General features: G+C 36.9%; 1 protein-coding gene across 7 annotated transcripts in view; it reads left to right on the top strand.

Annotated features, from left to right (window-relative positions):
• MAPRE2 (microtubule associated protein RP/EB family member 2) overlaps window positions 1-21513 on the top strand; it is a 129217-nt gene that overhangs the window by 78207 nt on the left and 29497 nt on the right. For all 7 annotated transcript variants that reach the window (XM_039843258.1, XM_039843286.1, XM_039843248.1 and 4 more), the window contains 2 exons: window positions 18180-18325; window positions 21293-21506. In XM_039843258.1, coding sequence (XP_039699192.1) covers window positions 18180-18325; window positions 21293-21506 — 360 coding nt within the window. The remainder of the gene's footprint in view (window positions 1-18179; window positions 18326-21292; window positions 21507-21513) is intronic.

Genomic DNA, 21513 nt, shown 5'->3' with positions numbered 1-21513 from the left:
GCGACATGGGGATGGATCTTGAGATTATCGTGCTAAGCAAAATAAGTCAGACAGAAAAAATTGAAAGTCGTATTATTTCACTCGTAAGTGAGATATAAAACTGAAAGCAACAACATGACAGGCAGAGACTTGTGGACATGGACAATAGTTTAGTGGTTACCAGAGGGTAGGAGAAGGGGAAGTAGATAGGGGGGTTATACATATAAGGTGATGGAAGGAAATGTAACTTTGGGCGGTGGATACACAATGCAATACACATGTGATGTATTATTGAATTGCACACTTGAAGCCTATGTGCTTTTATTAACCAGTGTCACCCCTATAAATTTAATTTTTAAATGTCAAAATGCAAAAAAAAATTCTCACTCTTGAGTCAGATGGGATATCAGTAACTAAGATAATATGTTTTATTAGATATAGCCCTTAAATATATGAAGCATGTTGTCTTCTCTAAGAAAAATGTAAAGAGTTTTTCCTGGTGATCTCATCATGAGTATATGAAAGTCGTTTTTACTCTCTTTGAAGCAACTGCATACATGTAAGGTATTCTTTGGAATCTATAGAATTATTCATTTCTTTGGGAGAAATGCAACAGACGATGACATATTATTAGAAACTTAAACTAATGGTTGTCTAAGATGCCCAAAATTTAGAAATTGTAGGAATTTGTACAAAGCAGTGCTCTTAGTTAAATCCTAGACTTTCATCTATTGTTATTTTCCCTGAGCTGGGACAATTCCAGTCTTCAGGGTTCTTAGTAAGTATATCACTAATTCACAAACTCTGTCACACAATTTCCCCTTGGGTTCAGGTTCTTTTTCTTCTAATCTACTATAGTAAGACTCTGCTGAGTTTTATATGCTCAAAAACCGTGAATGCGTTTGTGGCTGTGAATCTGTGAGAACTGTTTTGTACCATGGGTAGGTCATCAGAACAAGTACAGGTGGATCTAAGTGATGAGGGTGATACTGATGAGAGTATAGGGCTTAGGCCAATGAATGAACCTCTGAAGCCCCAGCATTGAGACTCGATTAGCTTTACTGCCTGGATCCGTGACTCCTTGGCCCCAGGAATCTTAGTGAAGGGTGTAGGAAACAGGGCTGGAGCCCAAGGATGTAGTGGATTTAAGACTCATTTGTAATTCATAATTCTAATTTCAGAAACCTTTAGAGCCCCCTCTCCTGATTTCGTCTTTGTTTTATAATAAGATGCTTCCTTTTAAAGCATATTATATGTTTATTTCGAAGTCATTTACCATCTCCAAAAAAAAAAAAAGTATCTTAACAAGAAAAAAATGTATATTGCAACATATTGTAAGTTATTTTTATTTTTCTAAAGATGTCAGTTACTTTACATGATGGATATGTTTTTGTGTTCTTGTTGCTATTTTTTTCTTTTCTCCTTATCAGTTTTAATCTTCTAAAGACTTTAACAGGAAGACTATAAAATTGGGGAGAAATAGTCATTTCCTTTTATAAATGAATTTACGATTACTTAAGCACCTCGTATATTTATCTGGGGAAAGACTTAAGGACTGGAAAAACCCTCAAATGTTTTTCAACAGATAAACTGGAGGATCTTAGGAATGTGTTCCTACCCTTTCTTTACTGGTGGGAGGCCAAGGACCTCATTTTGTTCTTTGGTTCTTTGCCCTTTGAATCTAAAACACACATTTTGGAAATTCATATTTCATATCTGAAACAATCCAATTAAATCCAGTTCATTTTTATAGCTCTGATTATTTTAACCAGGCACATAATACATAGTTTTATACTTTAGAGGCATAATGATGTCATAATGCCTCAACTTTTATTTATCTCTCCTTACCTTTTTCAGTGTGCTTTTATATATATCATTTATTTTAATTGTTATGACAACCCTGTGTGGAAGAATCGGATTTTTTTATCCTATTTTATAGAAGAGGATAAAAGCTCAGAGAAGCAAGTGTTCGCAGCTGTTTCTAGATTGAGGTCTCCTTGTGCATCCTTGTGCTCTCCTTGCTATATGTATGCTAGCCGCGGATGTGATAGAGGAGACACTGTGTGTATGTGTGTTTCTGGTTTTTTCCACATTTATCAGGAATCCATTGAACATCGCTTCTAGAAATGGGCATTAGAAAAGAAATCCAGATCACCATCCTGTAAATTACATTCTATAAAGAAATGGGACACACCTGATAATTATCCTATGAATGACAAGGGCACAACCCAATGGTACCATCATCAAGAACTTTCTTACCAAAGATAGCGAGACACTAGTAGAAAAACACAGGCGTTTGTTCCCAGTCTTATAAAATTCTTCCTTGTTCTACCTACCCAGGGTGGGCTGGGAGAGCCTCATCTCTCTGCCTGTTCCCCTTGCTCCCTCCCTGCTCTCAACTTTTTCCCTCTAAGCAAGATGAGGTGGTTCTGAGATTTCACCACCTGCTTTGGAAGAGCTGTTCAATTTATCAGTAGTTTCTAGTGAGTGAAACAATAACCAGAATAATGACTCCTTATAATAGACACACACCTGTACATGTGTGCGTGATCCACCATTGGAAGCCCAAGAATGTGGCCCTTTCTTTACGTTGAACCAAGGCCTGCTTTAAAACACTTGTACCTGACAGGACTCCACATTCTCATTTCCTTCTTCCTGTGCTATTGAGAAAAATAAAACAACTTCTAGGATAGTTTTGTAATAAGCCTGGTCCCACAAAAGATTTATACCTCAAGGTATTAACTGTTTTCCATGTATTTAAATGAGTTCAGTGAACCTGTACTGCAGTGGCTATGCTGAGAGCCTCCATCAGTACTTCTCCAGCTCCTTTAATATGAGAAGTTGATGTTTTCTTAATCTCACATCATGGGACATGCATTAATGCAACATTTAAGAATAGTCATCCATTTCCCATCCACTTCTATCTCCTTATTCCCATATCCATTTCCCAACTCCAGCCAGGTGGCAGTTCCTAAACCTTTTCCACGTAGAAATTCTAGAGCACCAATGCTTTATACAGTCAGAAGCTGTGCTAGCACAGTAGAAAGATGAATTGGTCACCAACCCCAGTCTTGAAGAGTTATTCACCGATCAACTAAGAGGGATAACTAATTAAAATGCAAGTCATACTGCTTTTGGGGCTCCCATAGACATTGCAGTGAAATGGTTAATTCTGCACTAGGAACCAAAAAACTTCACAGAGGTGTTGATGTTTAGGCTAACCTTTAAAGAGTGAGAAATTTCTATTTATGTGTAAAAGGTGGCAAAAGGACATTTTAAGGAGGAAATGTTTGAGCAGGGCAGAGAGAGGGTGCAGTGTTTTACATGTGTACGTGTATGCATAAGACTCAAACATTAGGATGCAAGACAGCAGGAGAGTAATGTATCGTCTAATAACTGCTGTAGCATTCAAAGAAAGGAAAGATTATTTTAGTCAAGAAAAGCTTCTTGTGTTCGCCTTGTTTGGGTCTTTGGCCAAGCAGCCATGCATGGGTAATAAATTTTACTAATGAAGTGGAATTTAATTGAAATGTTGTTCAAACTAGAATAAGATTGGGGCCAAGAAAAGGAAGATGGAGATTTTGAGTAAAGTTATTTAGATATCGATTTGATGTTCTATCTAGCATATTGTTTTATGTAGTCCTGAAGTCAGCGGATATTGACTGAGTGCCTACGATATGTCAGATGATAGGCTAGGATCTGGGGATATAGCTATATACAAAAAAATAATACAGATTATACCCAGTTAGGACCCATTCTTTTACTACCAAAGTTGTCCTTGACACATTCGTATCCAGAGCATTCAGTTTTTTGTTTTTTTTTCTCAGCTTCCCCAAGTACAAAACAAAGGTGGAACTAGGTCCCTAGACAAAAGTAGATGTGTAACCTGCGTCACCATCAGACAGCATATAACTGGCCATGCATGGGAATATCTGAAACATTAGTAGGCCATCCAGTTCGTGCACAACTAAGAGGATCCAGTTCTGCTGTTCTTTAAGGGAAAACATTTTTTCTAGCCTACTTTTTTTCTGAATTGCTTTTTTTTTTTTGAAATTTACAGTTTATCAGCCATGTAGACACCATAAAAAAAGGAGTGTCAGAAATCATTGTCAAATGCTTGGGCATGTTAGAATGGCGTACCTGGAAATAATAATTGAATTGCTTGGCAATCCTTAAAATAACCATCACTCTGCAGATTGGTGTTTTTCTGCCCTGTCACCATTACGTAATTCTGGCAGATTGCAAGTTACCTCTCTTTTTGTTCTCTCTCTTCCCAGGGTTTGTTATTACCCAAGTATTAACACTCATAAGCGTTTATGATCGAGTTATTTGACAATAAGAACCGTGTAAATGTGAAACACGCCATCACAATATCCTGCAGCTTCTCAGCATTCTCCTTAAGGAGGATCACTCTCCACTTTCGTTTCTTCTGGATTACATTTGTATGGCAATTCATGGAAGAACTTTAGAAAACTGAAGAAAGAGCCAAATTTTAATGAAAATGAGTATGTCAGTTTCAAAATTACACATAATTGTGTTTAAATCCACTTTTAAAAAAGAAAACCAACTCCTGTCCTTTTTCTTTTTCTTTTTAACTAAAATTAAATTTCATTCTCCTTTTATTTCTTCCGCACTCATATGATTGAATCCCTGAGATAAATACTTGTACATTTCTCATACTAATTTGGCTTCCTCCTAATACTAGAATTGTGCTTAGAAAAGCAAAGTGTTCTGGGATTAACCTGTGAAATATAAAGAAGGCAATTCATTGTAGAAAAATACTCTCTTAGGTTTCCCGTCCTGCATGATGTTATGTGGTGTTTCTCTGTAATAGCACGAGGCTTCCTTTGGTACTACTCCTGGCCTTCTGGGCTTTCTCTGGCCAGTAGGCCTCTTCTTAGGGAGCTGTGGGGAGAGAGTGCTCGCTTCTGGAAAGTAGAGGATGTTATTGGTATTGTGAGTGCTGGTGGACTGGATTTAGGTAGAGAGTGGCAGTAACTAAAGAGCCCTCACCTGCAGGCCTTGGAGAGCAGGTGAGGTAGCTTAGCTCTGGGAAGAACTCTGGAACTTCCAGTCCCCAGTCCCAGGGCCAGCGACCTCTGCCACAAAAAAAGAACAAGCCGAAAAAGTGGTTCATTGTGTAGAAACCGACTACGGGTTTGTGCTGGTCAGTTTATACCATTACATCTTACATTATGCTAAAAGCCTCTTCATCAGCTATGATGCTTGGAGTTTACTTAATGGCCTAGTATATAGAACTGTTGATAGAATAATATAGGCAATGATTCCGTAGAAATTCCCTGAGAAACTGGAAAAAGTATATAAGCTTTAGGTTTCTTACCTTTAATCACATTTGTCCTTAAAATAGATATGTTCTTAAAATTGGAGCATTAAAGTGTCATATATTAGGCACTCTCTCTCTAAAGACACTGTGCCCAGAAATAACCATTGGCTCCTTACTACCTACCAAATTAAATAAAGCTTTTTTCCTGTTTTTTTTAAGTCATTAGTAATCTCATGTGAACGCATCTTTCCAGCATCTCTCCCCATTACCCCATCACCACCCATAGCCTACATTCGCTCAAACTCATCTTTCACCAAATGTTCTAATTCTCTATCTTTGCTTGGAATGCCTCCTCTGAGGGCCATCTCCAGTGCCACCTTCCAGCCTGTTCTTCCTCATCACCCTCAACAAGATGTGAGCTCTCCCTCTTCAGTTTTCAGAGCTCTGCAAAGTCTTAGGGTCATTGAATACCTGTAACCTTAACAGTAGAGGTTAAGCTCCTCAAAAACTGGACGTGATAATACAAGTTTGACTTAACTTTATCTGTTTGATAATATTGATTACTCCTTTTTGGATTTTTAATTGGGCAAAATTTCGGACTGACTCTATTAGTAAATGCTATGTGTCTTTGCCATAGAGTTTGTCACTTATAGTTGTTTTGCTCTTTTGTTGGTTTTCTCATGTGTTTTTCTCTCGTTTCTCAAAACTAAATTCCTGGGTTCTTTAAGAGTAAAATTGCATTCCTCAGTAAGTATTTGCGTATTGGTTTTTCATTGATTAATATGCAAAATGATGTCCCTCTATAACACCTACAGATGGGCATTTCTTTAGCAGTGACCTGTAAACACAAAAATTAGATAGCAAATCTCCCATCTTTTCAGATTCTTACCCCCTACTCAAGCTTTTCTTAAATCTTCCCTTTTTACAAAGTCAATCATGTAATTTCAACACTTTGAAAAAATATTTGTCCATTAAAGTAGAGGAGGGTAATACAAACAACTGTGTGAAAATATGGGTGTACACAGAGAAACTATATCTCCTGATATTGCAGTTTTCCAGAACTTTCTATTTTGATGACCCTAATAAGAAAACTGACCCCTTCAGAATGGGTTTCGTATGCAACTTTCTAACTTGATTTTCATTTGTAATAAAGGCTTTTGTGCCTCCTCTTTCTCCTCTATCTGGAATGCCAAATTCTAACTTGAGCCCTATTCTCGAACTTCAGCCTTTGGGACATCTCGTTGCCAGTTTCAGTATCAGACTCCCTGGAAGCCAGTGACGTTTTGTCCTGCACATCATTCCTGCCTGTGCTCCAAGAGCCTCTCCCACTTCCTTCATTCTCAGTTCCCATGTAGAAACCAAATCTTATACAAAGCTGGGTATATCAGACAGCTGGTTTTGGTAAAATTCGATGAGCACATTACCCTAAAGGACATCACTGTCGTTAGAAACTAGAAGTGAAACCGAGCACCCAACTCTGGTCGTCAATTAGTAGATGAAACCTTCCAAACCAACAAGATAATTCTTCACCTGCCATTTCTTTATTCTTTCAATTGGCTGAATCTTCTTCTGTATCAACAGGCAGATTTGAGTTTCTTCCTAAAGCATTAAAATGCAAGATGACAAGTTACAGGGTAATTATGATTTAGTTGAATAAAACAAACTGTAAATAGTTTATTTATACTTTGGTGTTGTTCTTTATGTCCTAGGTCTCAACTCAGAATTATAGTTAATTTCTATGTAAATTATTTTCACAAATACCACTCTTAATATATCAGCCCTCTTGAGAATTATGCATTTTTATCATAATCTAGTTATTTCTCTAAAATTTACTTTTTAATAAACATATTAATACCTAACACTTAAGGGCTATCTGTATGCAGATATTTTACTATGTCGAAATTTCCTTTAGAAAGATAGAGGAAAATAGTCTTCATTCTTTCATGATTTTTTGATGAAGAAGCATATTTAAATCAAGTCAGTACACTGATCTTAATATCTGATCATTTTTCTCTACAGCAGTTCTCACTTTTAACATTGTTCTGCAAGTTTCTTAATAAAAATCTGTTTAAAGGCAACATTGCTTTTTAAAAAGTATTCTTGGTTCTTGAAAGCAGGTTATAAACAGAAGACTGTTGGTGCCTTTAACTGCAATTTACTGCAACCTTATAAGATTCTTAAAAAGGTTTTATATCATATGAATTAGTAAGAACCCGAACACATATATCAGATGAAAGCCCAACCACAGGGTATGACAAGGCCTTTTAATATATCTGCTGATACTCTTAAAAATCCGTCTGCTTGAATAATGATTGCTGGCTTATTTCTTTTTCTATAAAGGAAAGGAGATGAAAATGTTTTTTGACAGCTCACTCTAGGGCAAGGATGGGGTGCTTTTCAGCACTGCACAATTCCCATCAGCCTTCTCTGTCTGCATCTGCGGGAGCTGAAATCTTCCTGCTGGTTACTACTCCTTTTCTTCCTCATGGAATCAGTTTGAAAGCTACTTGTCTTTGGGTCTTATTTAAAATCTGAATTAAAAGTTTCTGACATAACTCCAAGCTCAGTTGAGGACCGTGGGAATTGCCTGGAACAAGCTCAGTAGAAACCAGATTTCTGAACTCTAGATCTTTCTTTTTGCTTTTGTGACTCGGGGCAGGTGAAGTTGACAGTGTCCTAAGTCCACTTTAACGGAGTTAAATAATACTGTGGTAACTGAAGCTATCAAGCTGCTCTTCATGCCAGGGATGTGAAAGATGCCTATAAAAACAACACACAGCTACTACTATTTCATCATATTTTTGTTGGATTAGAAAAATGCAGTCAAAGTTTAGCATTTTAGATTCCTTTAAAATATTGTTGTTTCAAAGCATTATTTCCCAATTGCTATTAAGCTCTTCGCGCCTTCTGTTTCTGTAGATGGGGAGATTTCTGCTGATGTATTGGAAATAGGTAACCCAGTGTTTTGCCGTTTCACTTCCCTTGCTAGGAAGCCCTGATTTCCCAAAGGGGAATGCTGCCTTCAGCGTGAGGTTTGGGCCTTGGTAACAAGATGCAATTTCTGCAGTAAGATCAGTTCAAGGAAAGACAGGGCCGAAAGCAAAAATAGAGCTGGAATGATTTTGTAATTAATATGAAAGCTATTTAATATTCAATTAAATTCTAATTCTAATATGAAAGATATTTCTAATATGAAAGTTAATATTCAACTACTGAAGATGACAGAAAATATGGTTATGTTGCTGAGTATATAAATATCAAGATCTCCAAGAGGAGTATATGGAAGATAGGATCACCAGATCTGTAATCTGGAAAGGGCGTGAGTGGGTGGGTGCCCCTGGGAGTCACACTTCAGGTACAGCTGTGTACTTGAGTCTCTGATAGCAAGCAGGATAAAAGATGGTCAAGGCTAGAAGCAAGAGCACTGGCAAAAAGTCCTAGTCATATGAGGTTGAAGCATTATCTTCTCATTAGCAGAAATATCAAGTATCCCTTAAAAGAGAAGTTGGTGACAGACTGAGAATTAGAGAATCATCTAATTTTAGCTCAGAGATCTCTCTAGACCTGATGTTTTGCAGATAGGAATACTGCTGGCTTAGAAGGGTCTGATGACATGGCACAGTTCATTCAAGATGATTAAGGCTAAGATCCAAGGACCAACAGTCTGGTTCTCCTTCCCCACCCCTCTTTCTGGTCTTCATTGATATTAGTAGAGAGAATAGCTTTATTACAGATTATTTACACGTAATGAGATTCCTGTAATGAAAGGAATAATTGCATAGATGTGTCCAGTAAATTAAGGTTGTCCTCCTTTTTTTCTGACCCTTCATCAGTACCAAATAAGGTTGTGGAAAATTGTAACTAAGTCCTTCAATGATATAGGTAGATCTGTATAATAACTCCTTGGCCTGTGAAAAATTCAGATGGGCAGTTTGAGTAACTGGCAGAACCCAGTATAGCTTCATGTCTTTCTCCACAGATTATGTCACATTTCTGGGAAAGTGCTGTGAGATTTTGACAGCAATAATATATATATATATATATATATATATATATATATATATATATATATATATATAGCATGTGTGCGTGTGTGTGTAGAGAGAGAGAAGGGGGAGGGGAGATGAAATGCATATTTTTTATATATACATCATATACATATGTAAAATGAAATTTTTGTAAGTATATATACTAAAATATAAAATCGTGACTTTGGAGCAGATGAACTATCTATTCCAAGATTCTGCTGTGAGTAGGAAAGGTAAAGCCGATGCCGCTGACATCAGTTTGCAAGATTTATATGTTCTCTTGCAGTTTCCTTTGTAACTCCTTATAATCTAGGAAATTTTCTAACCTTTCTTTGACACTTTGACTTTTCAACTTACTATCTCCTAGAAGCAGCATACAGAAAAGGAAATTTTTTTAAAAATTGAAGTTCAGATCCGAGTTTAAATTTCGCTTCTGTTACGTATTTAGCTGAGCCTTGTTCCCAAATCTGTAAAATAGGGTGATGATAATAAAAATACTTACCTCTGTGGAGTTCAGAATATTAAAAACATATATGAAAGCTTTCACAGATCTTACACAAATGTGGGTGTTTTCATTTCTTATATCTGTTGGTATAATATATTCTGGAAATTTATTATTACTAAGGTTTCCTTTTTGTTACATGAAAATTTCCTTTTAAAAATGTCCATTTATCCTGATATTATTCTGTTGCATCCCTGAGATCTGGTAAAAAATGAGATTGTCTTATCCTTTTTATGATTTCATAGCCTTAAATCATAAATCCCTGAATTGTTTGAGTATGGATATTCATTTTAGACTTCTGCCTTCATACAGTGCCCTACCTGTTTGGTTTAGATTTCTTTCCCCCAGACTTTTCAGTTTCATTATGTCAATTTCGACATATAACAACTGCAGGCATTCTTGGGGCTGTAAGTGTGGACGTAGCATGGCACTGTGCAAAGACAGAATATTTTCCTTTCTTATACTTATTGCCTGATCATGTCCAGAATTCTGTTGACCTTCATAACTGCAGTAGCACCTTGAATTGATGGGCTCAGAGCATAGCCCATCGTAATTAATCTCTTGGTGGCACAGCATTGTACATTTGGATTGCTTTTATTTAAGTGTGTTATATTTAGCCTTTTGAAGCTTATCTTTTTTCTGCAGACTTGGTTTCTGGAGTGGTTCTTGTTTTCATTAGGCTGGGGGTGTGTGTGTGTGTGTGTGAATTTATTTATACTCTATCAATTCTTAAAAGAATATACAGCAACTCTTCGAGTAATACCTATTATTTGGGACTTTGGTAACATTAGAATTTATTATTTACCAGCCTTTGTTGTGGTTCAGCTGCTCCATCCTGTAGGGCTTCATTCATTATAGCAGATATTTATTGAAGCCCACGCTTTGCCAGGTTCAAGGCTTGGATACAGAGGGGACCAAGACAGATAAGTTCAAGCTTTCTTAAAATCTGCATTCCACTGAGGGAAGCTAAACCACAAATCAACATAAGAATTAACAATAAAATACCAGACATAAAACAGGATGAGGTGATGAAGAGTGACTATAGAACCACTTCAGATGGCATGGTAAGGGAGGGCTGGAGGAGGTGACATCCAAGCTTTGATCTGAATGGCAAGAAGAATGTGAAGTCTGAGAGGAAACAGCCTGTGTGAATGTCCTAAAGCAGGAACAGACCTGAAGTGTTCTAGGAACAACAAGGAAGCCAGTGTGAAGGGAGCTTCCCGAAGTGAAGTTAGGCAGGGGAGAGGTGGACAGAGGACTGAGGGCCAGGGAAAGAGTTTAGACTTTGTGCTGTTTTCGTAGGAAACCACTTTAGTATCTTTAGCAAGGGGTGGTCCATGATCTGAATAATGGCAACCTTGGCATAATTTGACGAAAGTGGGATTGGTGTAAACTATCGGCCACATTCTTGCAAGGTTAATGAAATGACCCAAAATTCTGCACACCTGTCAATGAGGAACATTCTTATTTTTGGCTGTCTAGAAATCCAGGACAATGGCAATGATTTCTGAACTTTCCAGTTGGTGCCCAGTTTATCTGAGTACAGAAGAAAATATAGAATTTAAAGAAGGAGGGAATGGGTAAAGGAGCTAAATACTATTCAGAGGTTGAGTTGGATAAAGAAAGAAAAGTGACTGTTAGATTCGGTAACAGAGAACTATCGATGGCTTGACCAGAACATGGTAAGATTGGAAGACAGTTGAATTGATTTGAATTGTAGATAAAACAGTGAAAATAGGGACAATTTTCTCAAGTTTTGCTGTGTATAGGAGGAGTTAAATGGTCAGTAGCTAAAGGATGAAATGGAATTAAGGAAGGTTTTTTATTTTGTCAGAGCCAGATTATACTAGAGCATGTTTGCATGCTTTCAGAAGAACCAATTCAGAGAAAAATTGGCATTGCAAGAGTGAGTGAGGATAGTTGCAGGAGTGACATCGATGAGAAGGTGAGAGGAGATGTGATTTAGAGTACAAACATAGGGTTGACCTTCAATAGGAATCGGAAGACAACAGCCTTGTTCTGGTGATGCCTTAGTATGGTTTCCTGCCCCAACAAGAATCCTTGATGATGTTCTGAGTAGCAAAAATTAATTTCAGGGTACCCTTTTCATGACGTCTCTCAAGTACTAGAGATTAGAGAAGCAGAGTTGAAAATGCTCAAATGGGCATGCCCCAGGGGCAATAGCAATAAATCTTCAGCAGAGCTCCCAAAGTCAATAAGATATTTCTTAAAAATTCTCAAGGATTCCTTTGACTCCAGAAAATATGACATATTATATTATACCTAAAAGACCATGTAATATACCATTTATTGGAAAATGCTAATATGATCTACCCTTTCTACTTTCTTTATTGAAAAAGAGTATTTTCTTATATGATGTTCATTTGATTCTGAAATGTATAGAGAAGGTGTGAAAAGCCCAGAGCTTATAGGTAGTAAATTATGCAGTTAGTATAGGTGCAAAAATCACAAAGTATTTGTGACTCTAAACCAGTACCATAGTGAAAACTTAGTAAACATCACCAAGTAGGACTTACTTCAGGAATGCAAAGATGATTTAACATTAAGAAATCAGTGAATATGATTGATCATATTAATAGCTCAAAGAAAGAAACTTTTTTTTTAATCTCTAAGGTGGTTGAAAAGGTAGTTGATAAAACTCAGTATCCCTTCCTGATAAAAACTCCTGATAAACCTTAAAATAGAAGAGTATTTTCTTAGTATCATAAATCAGTGGCCAATAACAGACTTAGAAGACAAGCATATTAAAGAAAAAATATATATGTAAATATATATACATATATAGTACAACAGATGTATCATTTTATGCATTATGTTTCTCTCCAGGAAACCAAAAAGAAACTGAAAATTTGTTATAATTCATGAGTTATGAAATCAGTATTTAAAATCAATAATTTTCAATAACCTAGATGGATAACCACCTAGAAAGACATAAAATACTAAAATTTAAGAAAAGGTAGAAATTCTGAATAGACCTATATAACAAGAGATTGAATTAGTAGTTTTTTTTTAATTCCCACTAAGAAAATCTGGGCCCAGATGACTTCAGTGGTGAAATGTACCAAATGCTTAAATTTGGTTGATTAACACTAGTCCTTCATATACTTTTCCAAAAAACAAAAGGAGGGAATACTTGCAGCTCTTTCTGAGGCCAGTATTGCCTTGATACCAAAACCAAATAAAAATATATGAAAACTACAGACTACTATCTCTTATGAATATAGAGACAAAAATCTTCAACGAAATACTAGCAGAATAAATCTGGCAACATATAAAAAGGATTATATATCATGCTCAAATGGAATTAATGCAACGTTGCTTTAACATATGAAGAGCAACCAAGATAATACACCATATTAACAGAATAAAAGACAAAAGCCATATGTTAATCTCAGTAGAAAGCATTTGATAAAATTCAGTACGCTTTCATGATAACACTGAACAAACTAGAAAGAGAAGGAAACCTCCTCAACCTGATAATGCTGTCTATGAAAAATCCACAGCTAACATCATCCTAGGCAGTGAAATACTAGATCCCCCTAAGACCTGGAATGAGGCACGAATGTCCACGCTGAGCACTTATTTCAACATTGTACTAGAGGTTCTAGCCAAGGCTGTTAGACAAGAGGAAGAAATGAGAGGCATTCAATTTGGAAAGGAAGACGTGAAACTATTTGTCATGATCTTGTATGTGGAAAATCTTAAGAAACCCCCCAGAAAACTATTATAACTAGTAAATGAAATAAGGTTGCAAGATATAATGAATATCTAAAAATCAATCATATTTCTGTGCTTTAACAGTGAACAATCCAAAAATAAAATTAGGAATACAATTCCACTTACGTTAGCATTAAAGACAATAATATAGTAATAAAAGAAATGCGAGATCTATGTACTGAAAACTTTAAAACATCATTGAAAGAAATAAGTGGAAAGAGAACCCATGTTCATGGATTGGAAGACTTAAAATTGACTCTAGAAATTAATTATGGGAGTGTTGTCATCTCAGCTGCCTTTTTTATATAAATTGACAACCTAATCCTAATATTAATGTTGAAATGCAAGGGACCCAAGATAGCTGAAACAGTCATGAAAAGGAAGAAGAAATTGGAAGACTTGTACTTTTGATTTCAAAACTGACTCCAGAGTAATCAAGACAGTATGTTACTAGCATAAGGATAGACATATAGATGGATTAGAATTAATAAACCCATACATTTGTAGTTAATCGATTTTCAACAAAAGCGCCAAGACAATTAAATGGTGGAAAGAGTTGTCTTTTTAACAGATCGTGCAAGGACAACTGAATAGTCAAATGCAAAATAATGAAGTTGGACCCAAACCTCATACCATTTACAAAAATTAATTCAAAATAGATTATGACCTAAATTAAGAACTAAAACTACAACTTTTAGAAGAAAATGTAGCTGTAAATCATGACCTTGGATTAGGCAATGGCTTTTTAGATGTGACAAAAGAAAAAATTGATAAACTTTACTTCATCAAAATTTAAAACTTTTGTGCTTCATAGGATGCCATAAAGAAGTAAAAAGACAATCCACAGAACAGAAGAAAATACTTGCAAATCACATATCTGATAAGAGGCATATCTAGAATGTAGAAAGGATTCTTACAATTTACCAAGAAAATAACCCAATTTAAAACTGGGCGAAGGTTTTACATAAACATTTCTCCAAAGAACATACACAATGGCTCAAAAATATATGATAAGGATATTAAATATTATTAGTCACTAGGGATGTCAAATCAAAACCACAGTGAGATACCACTTTATGCCTGCCGGGATGACTAGAGTCGAGGAGCTAGCCAATAAGTGTTGGTGAAGATGTGAAGAAATTGGAACCCTCATGTATTGCTGGCGGGCATATAAAATGGTGCACATCCTTTGGAAAACAATTTGGCAGTTCCTCAAAATAGAATTGCTATACTCCTAGGTATGTCCCAGGAGAACTGAAAACTTATGTTCATGCAAAACTTTGTACACAGATGTTCACAGCAATATTGTTCACCATAGCCCAAAAGTGAAAACAACCCAATGTCTGTCACCTGTTGAATGGATCAATAAAATGTGATATAGTCATACAATGGAATATTATTCAACTATAAAAAGGAGTATGAAGTTCTGATACACACCACAACATGGGTGAACCTTGAAAGATTTTGCTAAGTGAAAGAAAACAGACACAGGCCACATACTTCATAAGTCCATTTACCTTAAATGTCCAGATTGGGCAAATACAGAGAGATAGAAAATAGATTAGTGGTTACGAGGGCTGCGGGGAGGAGAGAATAGAGAATGGCTGCTAATAGGTATGGAGTTTCTCTTGCGGGCAATTTAAAATCCTCTGGGATTAGATAGTGGTGATGTATGCACAATTCTAGGACTATATTAAAAACCACTAACTATACTTTAAAAGGTCGAACTTTGTGATATGTGAATTATCTTAATAAAGTTCTTTTATTAAATAGTAAATGACTAATTTTTAAAGAAAATTTATTTTCTATGTGCCATGAATGACAAATTTAAAATATATAACGGAAAGAATAAATGCAGAATAAAATTTAAGGAATTTTTGAGAAAGAGGAGAGGGAAAATTATTCTACAGATAGTAATACATATTAATTGTATTTAAATAACGGGACAGACAAAAAAATTAAAGTCTAGAAAGAGACCTACATGCATGTATTAGGAAGGTAGTACATGGTAAAGATACTGCTTCTCAGTGGGAAAAGTATAGATCATTGGTGAAATATGGTGTTCAACCTCTAGCTAACTTTATCAGTTGGTATTTCAACTTAAAAATAGCAGAAAATAATCCTGGAAAGTTTGGTAGAAGATGAATTTTAAGGAAGGATATTGGGTTACCCAGCATCAATGGGAAACCAAGCTCAGAAGACGACAGCAACCAAATGATGCTAAGGAGATGGGAACAGAGCCTGCCTTATGCCACTGAGCTAGGATGGTTAGGATGCCACTTTGTTGCTATCACTGCTTCAGGATTCCAGACCCTACCACTGCCACCGTGACTAAATTCTAATGGTCCCTCCATGTTTCTGTCTCTCCCTCAAGACTCTGAGACCGAGGCAGGAACATCTAAATGCAGAGCCTAGGTCACAAGGTAGCATTTTACTACTGGGGATAGGGAAAGGGATGTCTGCCCACTTTCACTCCCGTGGTGGAAGGCAGGGAACTGTAGCATCAACTCAGATAAGAGGGTGTCCAAATGCGAGGGAGCCAAAAATGACAGATTTCCGCTAACATTTGGAATAACTAAAATTAGAACCATCCTGTATGTCATAGACCAAAATAAATTCCACATGGATTCAGAATATAAATGTAAAACTTGAAACCATAAAAGTATTTGAAGAAAATACACGTGAATATTTATGTAATCTTGGTTTGGGAAAGTTGCTAAGCATGATATAAAAATCAGAAAGCCATCAAAAATGTCAGTAAAGAAAAGTACATGATTCAGAAAGGGAATCATGGTCCATTAAATTTAAAAACAAATACATACCAGAACATAAACAGTGGTTTTCTCTGGATGATGACTAGAGACAAGCCTGCCTGCCTTCTTTCCTCATTCCCTCCTTGCCGTCCTCCCTCTACTGAAGTTTGGTGGATTTTTTTTTTTTTTTTTTTTTTCAAAAGCTGTTATTTTTAAATTCGGAAAGTAAGTGATTTGGTTGGTTGCTTTGTAAGAATGCATGGATATCTGGGTCTCCATAGGTAAATTTTATGCTAAACTCTACAAAAGTGAAAGTAACTCTTGAAAGAGCAAATAATTGTATTTAGACATCCCCATTTCTGTAAAAATAATGTTAAAGTGGCTATTAGAATTTACTCCATCTGTTGGTACTTCAAAAGGAAGAACTGAGTAATTGGACAGAGACCATAAGAACACGCCCCCAAGATCATGATGTTTCTCTTACCTCCTCCGATGGTTTGTTTTTGCGGGAGGGGAGGTCCTCATTTTTAAGAGAACCCATCTGCTTGACTAGAGACTGGCTAGTTAGCATTCAAGGTACTCACACCTAAGGGGAAGCATCGCAGATGTAAAGATTCTGCAGGACATACTTATTGTGGCCTATGTTTCATCATTTTCTGCTCTTGCCTGTAATAAGTAAGTTGCCCCGCCATGTCCTGTTCTAGCAGCGCTTAGATCCCTGATACTTGGTTCCCTCTTATCTTGGATTCCCATCTCAGTAAAGGGTGTTCGGCATCTATCTGACATAAGAGACCAAGTGGGTTCTTCCCATGTAAAGTCAAATCACCCGAGTGGAATGAAAGGCTTCTCACAGAAACCTTGACACCTCAGGGTGAAAAGAGCCCTTCGTGTTCCAGAAAGGCCTGTCATTGGTGAACTATAGACACAGACCACGAGATCTTGAGGAGCTAAGAAGGAAAAAGAAAACACAAAAATGGCCACCTATTCCCCTTCTTGGCACTCAACTGCTTTTCCTCTGGCTTTCCTCTGGCTTTGAATTTCTTTTTCTGAATGCCTTTAGCCTTTAAAGAAGATACGAATCAGTGAACAGGATCTGGCTAAGATTTTCTAGTTAAAATTGTCATGATCTCAGAGTTCTTCATTAAAAAAATCGAAGACTTGCTAATAAACTCTTTTTTCTATGACCATTTCCTCAGGGGACTCATTGAACATTTCTGTTATTTTTATTTGTCGGCCATAAACAGCATGACTCTGAACTTCTATAAGTTTCAGAGTCTCCATGTCTTCATCCTTCATGTTAATATAGGTACCCCATTGCTCTGGACTGGAATTAAATTGGTGTACAACAGTTTTTGGAATTAAATGGCTTAGTTATAGTTTCACCTAAGTCATTTTATAAGATGGGGGAAAAAAAACAGCTTGGGCATATGTGCATTTTTTTTTTGAAATACACATTTCATGAGAACTTTAGTAGCTTCCTCATGTATAAATTTTCTGCTATTTTTGTCTTACGTTTGATGACTTGGAACAAGTAGCAGCTAAATGGAAGAAAAAAATACATTCCTTTTTTTTTTTTTTGATAGAACCTAAGAAGAGTTGTTTTACCCTAATTTCCGTGTCATTAAAGTATAAGGTTGTGTTCATTGTTCATGGAACCTGGCGATGCTCTGGCGAACACATCAATACTACAAAGGTTAGGAATGGGCAGTGGCAGAAGCTACCTTGAGGCTCTGCCCCTTCCTTCCCGCACCCAGCCCCGGTGGGCAAGGAGGTTGTGAGGAGAGGGGCACACATGGCCGTGGGGGCTTGGAGTGATGACGGCTGCTTCCTGCCTAGCAATCCTCATTCGTACCTGGGGACAGACTCACGCTCGTACTTTTCTTGTCTCTTTCCAGGAGCGGCCTATTGTCAGTTCATGGACATGCTCTTTCCAGGCTGCATTAGTTTGAAGAAAGTAAAATTTCAAGCAAAGTTGGAGCATGAGTATATTCACAATTTTAAACTTCTGCAAGCATCATTTAAGCGAATGAATGTCGATAAGGTAGGAGACTAACTTGTATTTTCTTTCTTTAAAATTGTTTTTGCGCAGGAATGCAAAAATCCAAAAAAAAAAAAATGTCAATGGGATACGTCTTGGTATCTCAACAGTAGGTTGGGGTCTGCACATAGCTTAAGGCATCAACCTAAACTTTCCGTATTTGTGTGAGGTTTTTATTTAAGGAGATTTCTAAACTTGTAACCATTAGACTAAAAACTCTATAAGAAGAATTACAAATGTTAAAACATTATTCTGTTTTAGCGTTGCAAATGACAAATTTTTATGTTTGCCAGATGCCACTTTGGTTCTTTGTATAGTTCGTTCTCTTGGAGAAACAGCATATTACAGTGGAAGCACAATGGGTTTGAATCTCAGCAAGTTATTTAAATCCTTTGAGTCCACATTTACCCATCTGTAAAATAGGACTAAAACCCCCTTCCCTGTGGTTATGAAGTTAAAGTGAGGAATGCATGTGAAAATAAATGTCCAGCATAGTCCATACACTCAGATTCTCAGTCAGTGTCTATCAATTGTCCTTTTTTCCCCTTTGAATTTTATAATTTTGTCTTAGAATGATACAAGTGGAATTAGACTGGAGTCCTTTACCCCCATAAAGTACTGTTGCTAAAATGTCCATTCAGTTTTCATGTTTCCTGCTATTCAAATACATATTTAATTCATATTATTTCTTTAGGATATATCTCTTGGAGGGAGTAGGTTTGGAAAGAAATACATTTTGAATAAGGGGAAAAAATAAACCAGAAGGGGAGAAACGGAAAACTTTTCTTTGCATAAATAGCAATAAATAGGCTATGGAAATAAATCCTGGGTTATTAAGAGAGAGAGGTTAAAGAAAAAAAGTTTGGTAAGCTGTATATATTTTTAATGCAATTAATATCTTCCTAAGTCAAAATGTTATCAAAATATTATTAAATTCTTGGTTTCTTGTTTTCTCAGAATTTTTTTTTCAAAATATATTCTATTTAACATCATAACCTCTCAAATTATTTTCAACTTTATGTCCTTTGCTGTGGTTACTTTCCAATTAGCTACTTCAAAACCAGAGCTGCACAGGTTCTCCTTACTTATTAGCAGCCTCACTTATGTCTTTTTCATTCATGTCTCAATGCATGCTTCTGGACTGAAAAGAAACGCCCATTCATATGTTTATTGATGGAACTTCCCTTATATAACAAACTAGGGGGCTCCATATCTCTCCAGAAGTATCCGTACACACAGTGGATGAGCCATGGTGAAGAATATTGCAGATAAAATTCTTGTAGTGGAGGGAGATTGGCCTTGATGACCTTTGTTGGCCTCTCTCGCTTAATATGCTCCAAAGGTCTTTGGATAGAGACAGTGGTCCCTGTTCATGTTTGTCACAGCCTGACAGCACGTGGGAAGCTTCTGTACGAAGACTTGCTTGCCACCTCACATTTTGAATTTACGCCCTTAGAACTTTCATTTTGATAGGAATTCAAAATTAAATCAGAAGATGTGAAAATATTTAAGTAGTACAGTGAAGAGTCGGGTAAGGGCACATATGGAAGGAATTCGGTTGGCCAGCCTTCCCTGAAGTTCGGGAGGAGCAAGAGGAGAAAAGTTTTCAGCACCCCAGTCTCCATTGCTGGCAGAGTCTTCATGAAAGATGCGGTCTCCTCCAAGAGTTTGCTTCTCTTTATTTTGTTCCGTACTTGACTTAGTTTCAATTGTAGCTGCATAAAAAAACATTGTAGAAAATGTACTGCTAATGTGTTTTCGTGGATAACCTAAAATGCTTTGGTTGCTTTTTTTCTTTCAAGTTGTCATTGATATTTGAGGTCTTTCTACTTTTTTTAAGTGGTCCCGATGACCCATTTTAGGATATCAATGGTACATAGCGCGTGAAGTGGCAACACCTTGATGAAAATTTAATTTATAGTTTCCATTTATATCATGACACAATGAAGTTGCAGCTTTTGAGCACTGGGTTTCTGTCTGAATTTCACGCTCATACACACATACACACACCTCACATACGCGTGATCTGACTCCCTCACGTTAGCTCCCATGGCTCACTTTCGCGTAGCATTGCAACCCAAAGATGAAGAGGTAAGGATCTGGTGATGGTGCTCTTTGGGTAGCTAGGTACCATTCCATTTTCCTTCAGAAATAGCTGCCCACTAAATTAAAGCTAAGCAGTCACACCACATATTTTTTCTGTCATAATTCCGAAGGGTCCTGTAAGACTTCTAAAAGGAATACTGATTGGCCCTTTAGGTTGCCAATACGAAAGAAAAAGCTGAGGTTCATCTCAGAAGTTGAGGTGAACGCTGTGCACCTCCTCCTCCAGAGTGCTTTCCGTGACTCCCCTAATCAGCCTCCATTTCTCTTCCTCTCCCCGCCCACAGCACATTAGCTGTGCTTCTGTGTAGCCCATGAGTTACTGGGCCCTGTGTTGTGGTTAGTTGTTTTGGTTCTTCTCTCTACATTGTAAATAAGCTCTATGAAAGCTCATTTTGTTTCCTAAGAACCATTGGGTTGGTATATGTTTTCACTGATTTGAGTCATTCATTCTCACTTTCTGGTAGCAAGTGTTACCAGAACACTTATATAAGAAACACTTATAAGAAAAACCCAGCAATCTTGAAACAGACAACCCAGGCCCATGTTTTTTGGGAAGATGCTTTGGTAATAAACATACTATAGAGAGGTTCAGCCCTCTGTTGACAGCTAAGGGTATTCCTTGTTTTGTCTGGTTTGTTCAGAAGTATCAAATATTTTAAAAGAACCAGCTACATTTTCATTCTTATTTAATATGATGAAAAATTATATGAATTCTAGAATACAGCTGGCTGAGAAGCTGGGGGAGAGACCAGTAGTCATGAATTGCAGACATGCAGGAAATAGTTATATTTAGAGAACACTTCAGTTGTATTAAATCCAAACAAACCTGAGGTTTGTGACTCACAAGGCAACTTTATATTGCAGGTAATTCCAGTGGAGAAGCTAGTGAAAGGGCGTTTCCAGGACAACCTGGATTTTATTCAGTGGTTTAAGAAGTTCTATGATGCTAACTACGACGGGAAGGAGTATGATCCTGTAGAAGCACGACAAGGGCAAGATGCAATCCCTCCCCCTGACCCCGGCGAACAGATCTTCAACCTGCCAAAAAAGTCGCACCATGCAAACTCCCCCACAGCAGGTATTGT

The sequence above is a fragment of the Pteropus medius genome, unplaced genomic scaffold (assembly GCF_902729225.1).
Source record: "Pteropus medius unplaced genomic scaffold, Ma_sr-lr_union100, whole genome shotgun sequence".
NCBI classification, from domain to species: Eukaryota; Metazoa; Chordata; class Mammalia; order Chiroptera; family Pteropodidae; genus Pteropus; species Pteropus medius.
Note: the sequence above shows the minus strand (reverse complement) of the source record. Positions and strands in the feature narration are given on the sequence as shown.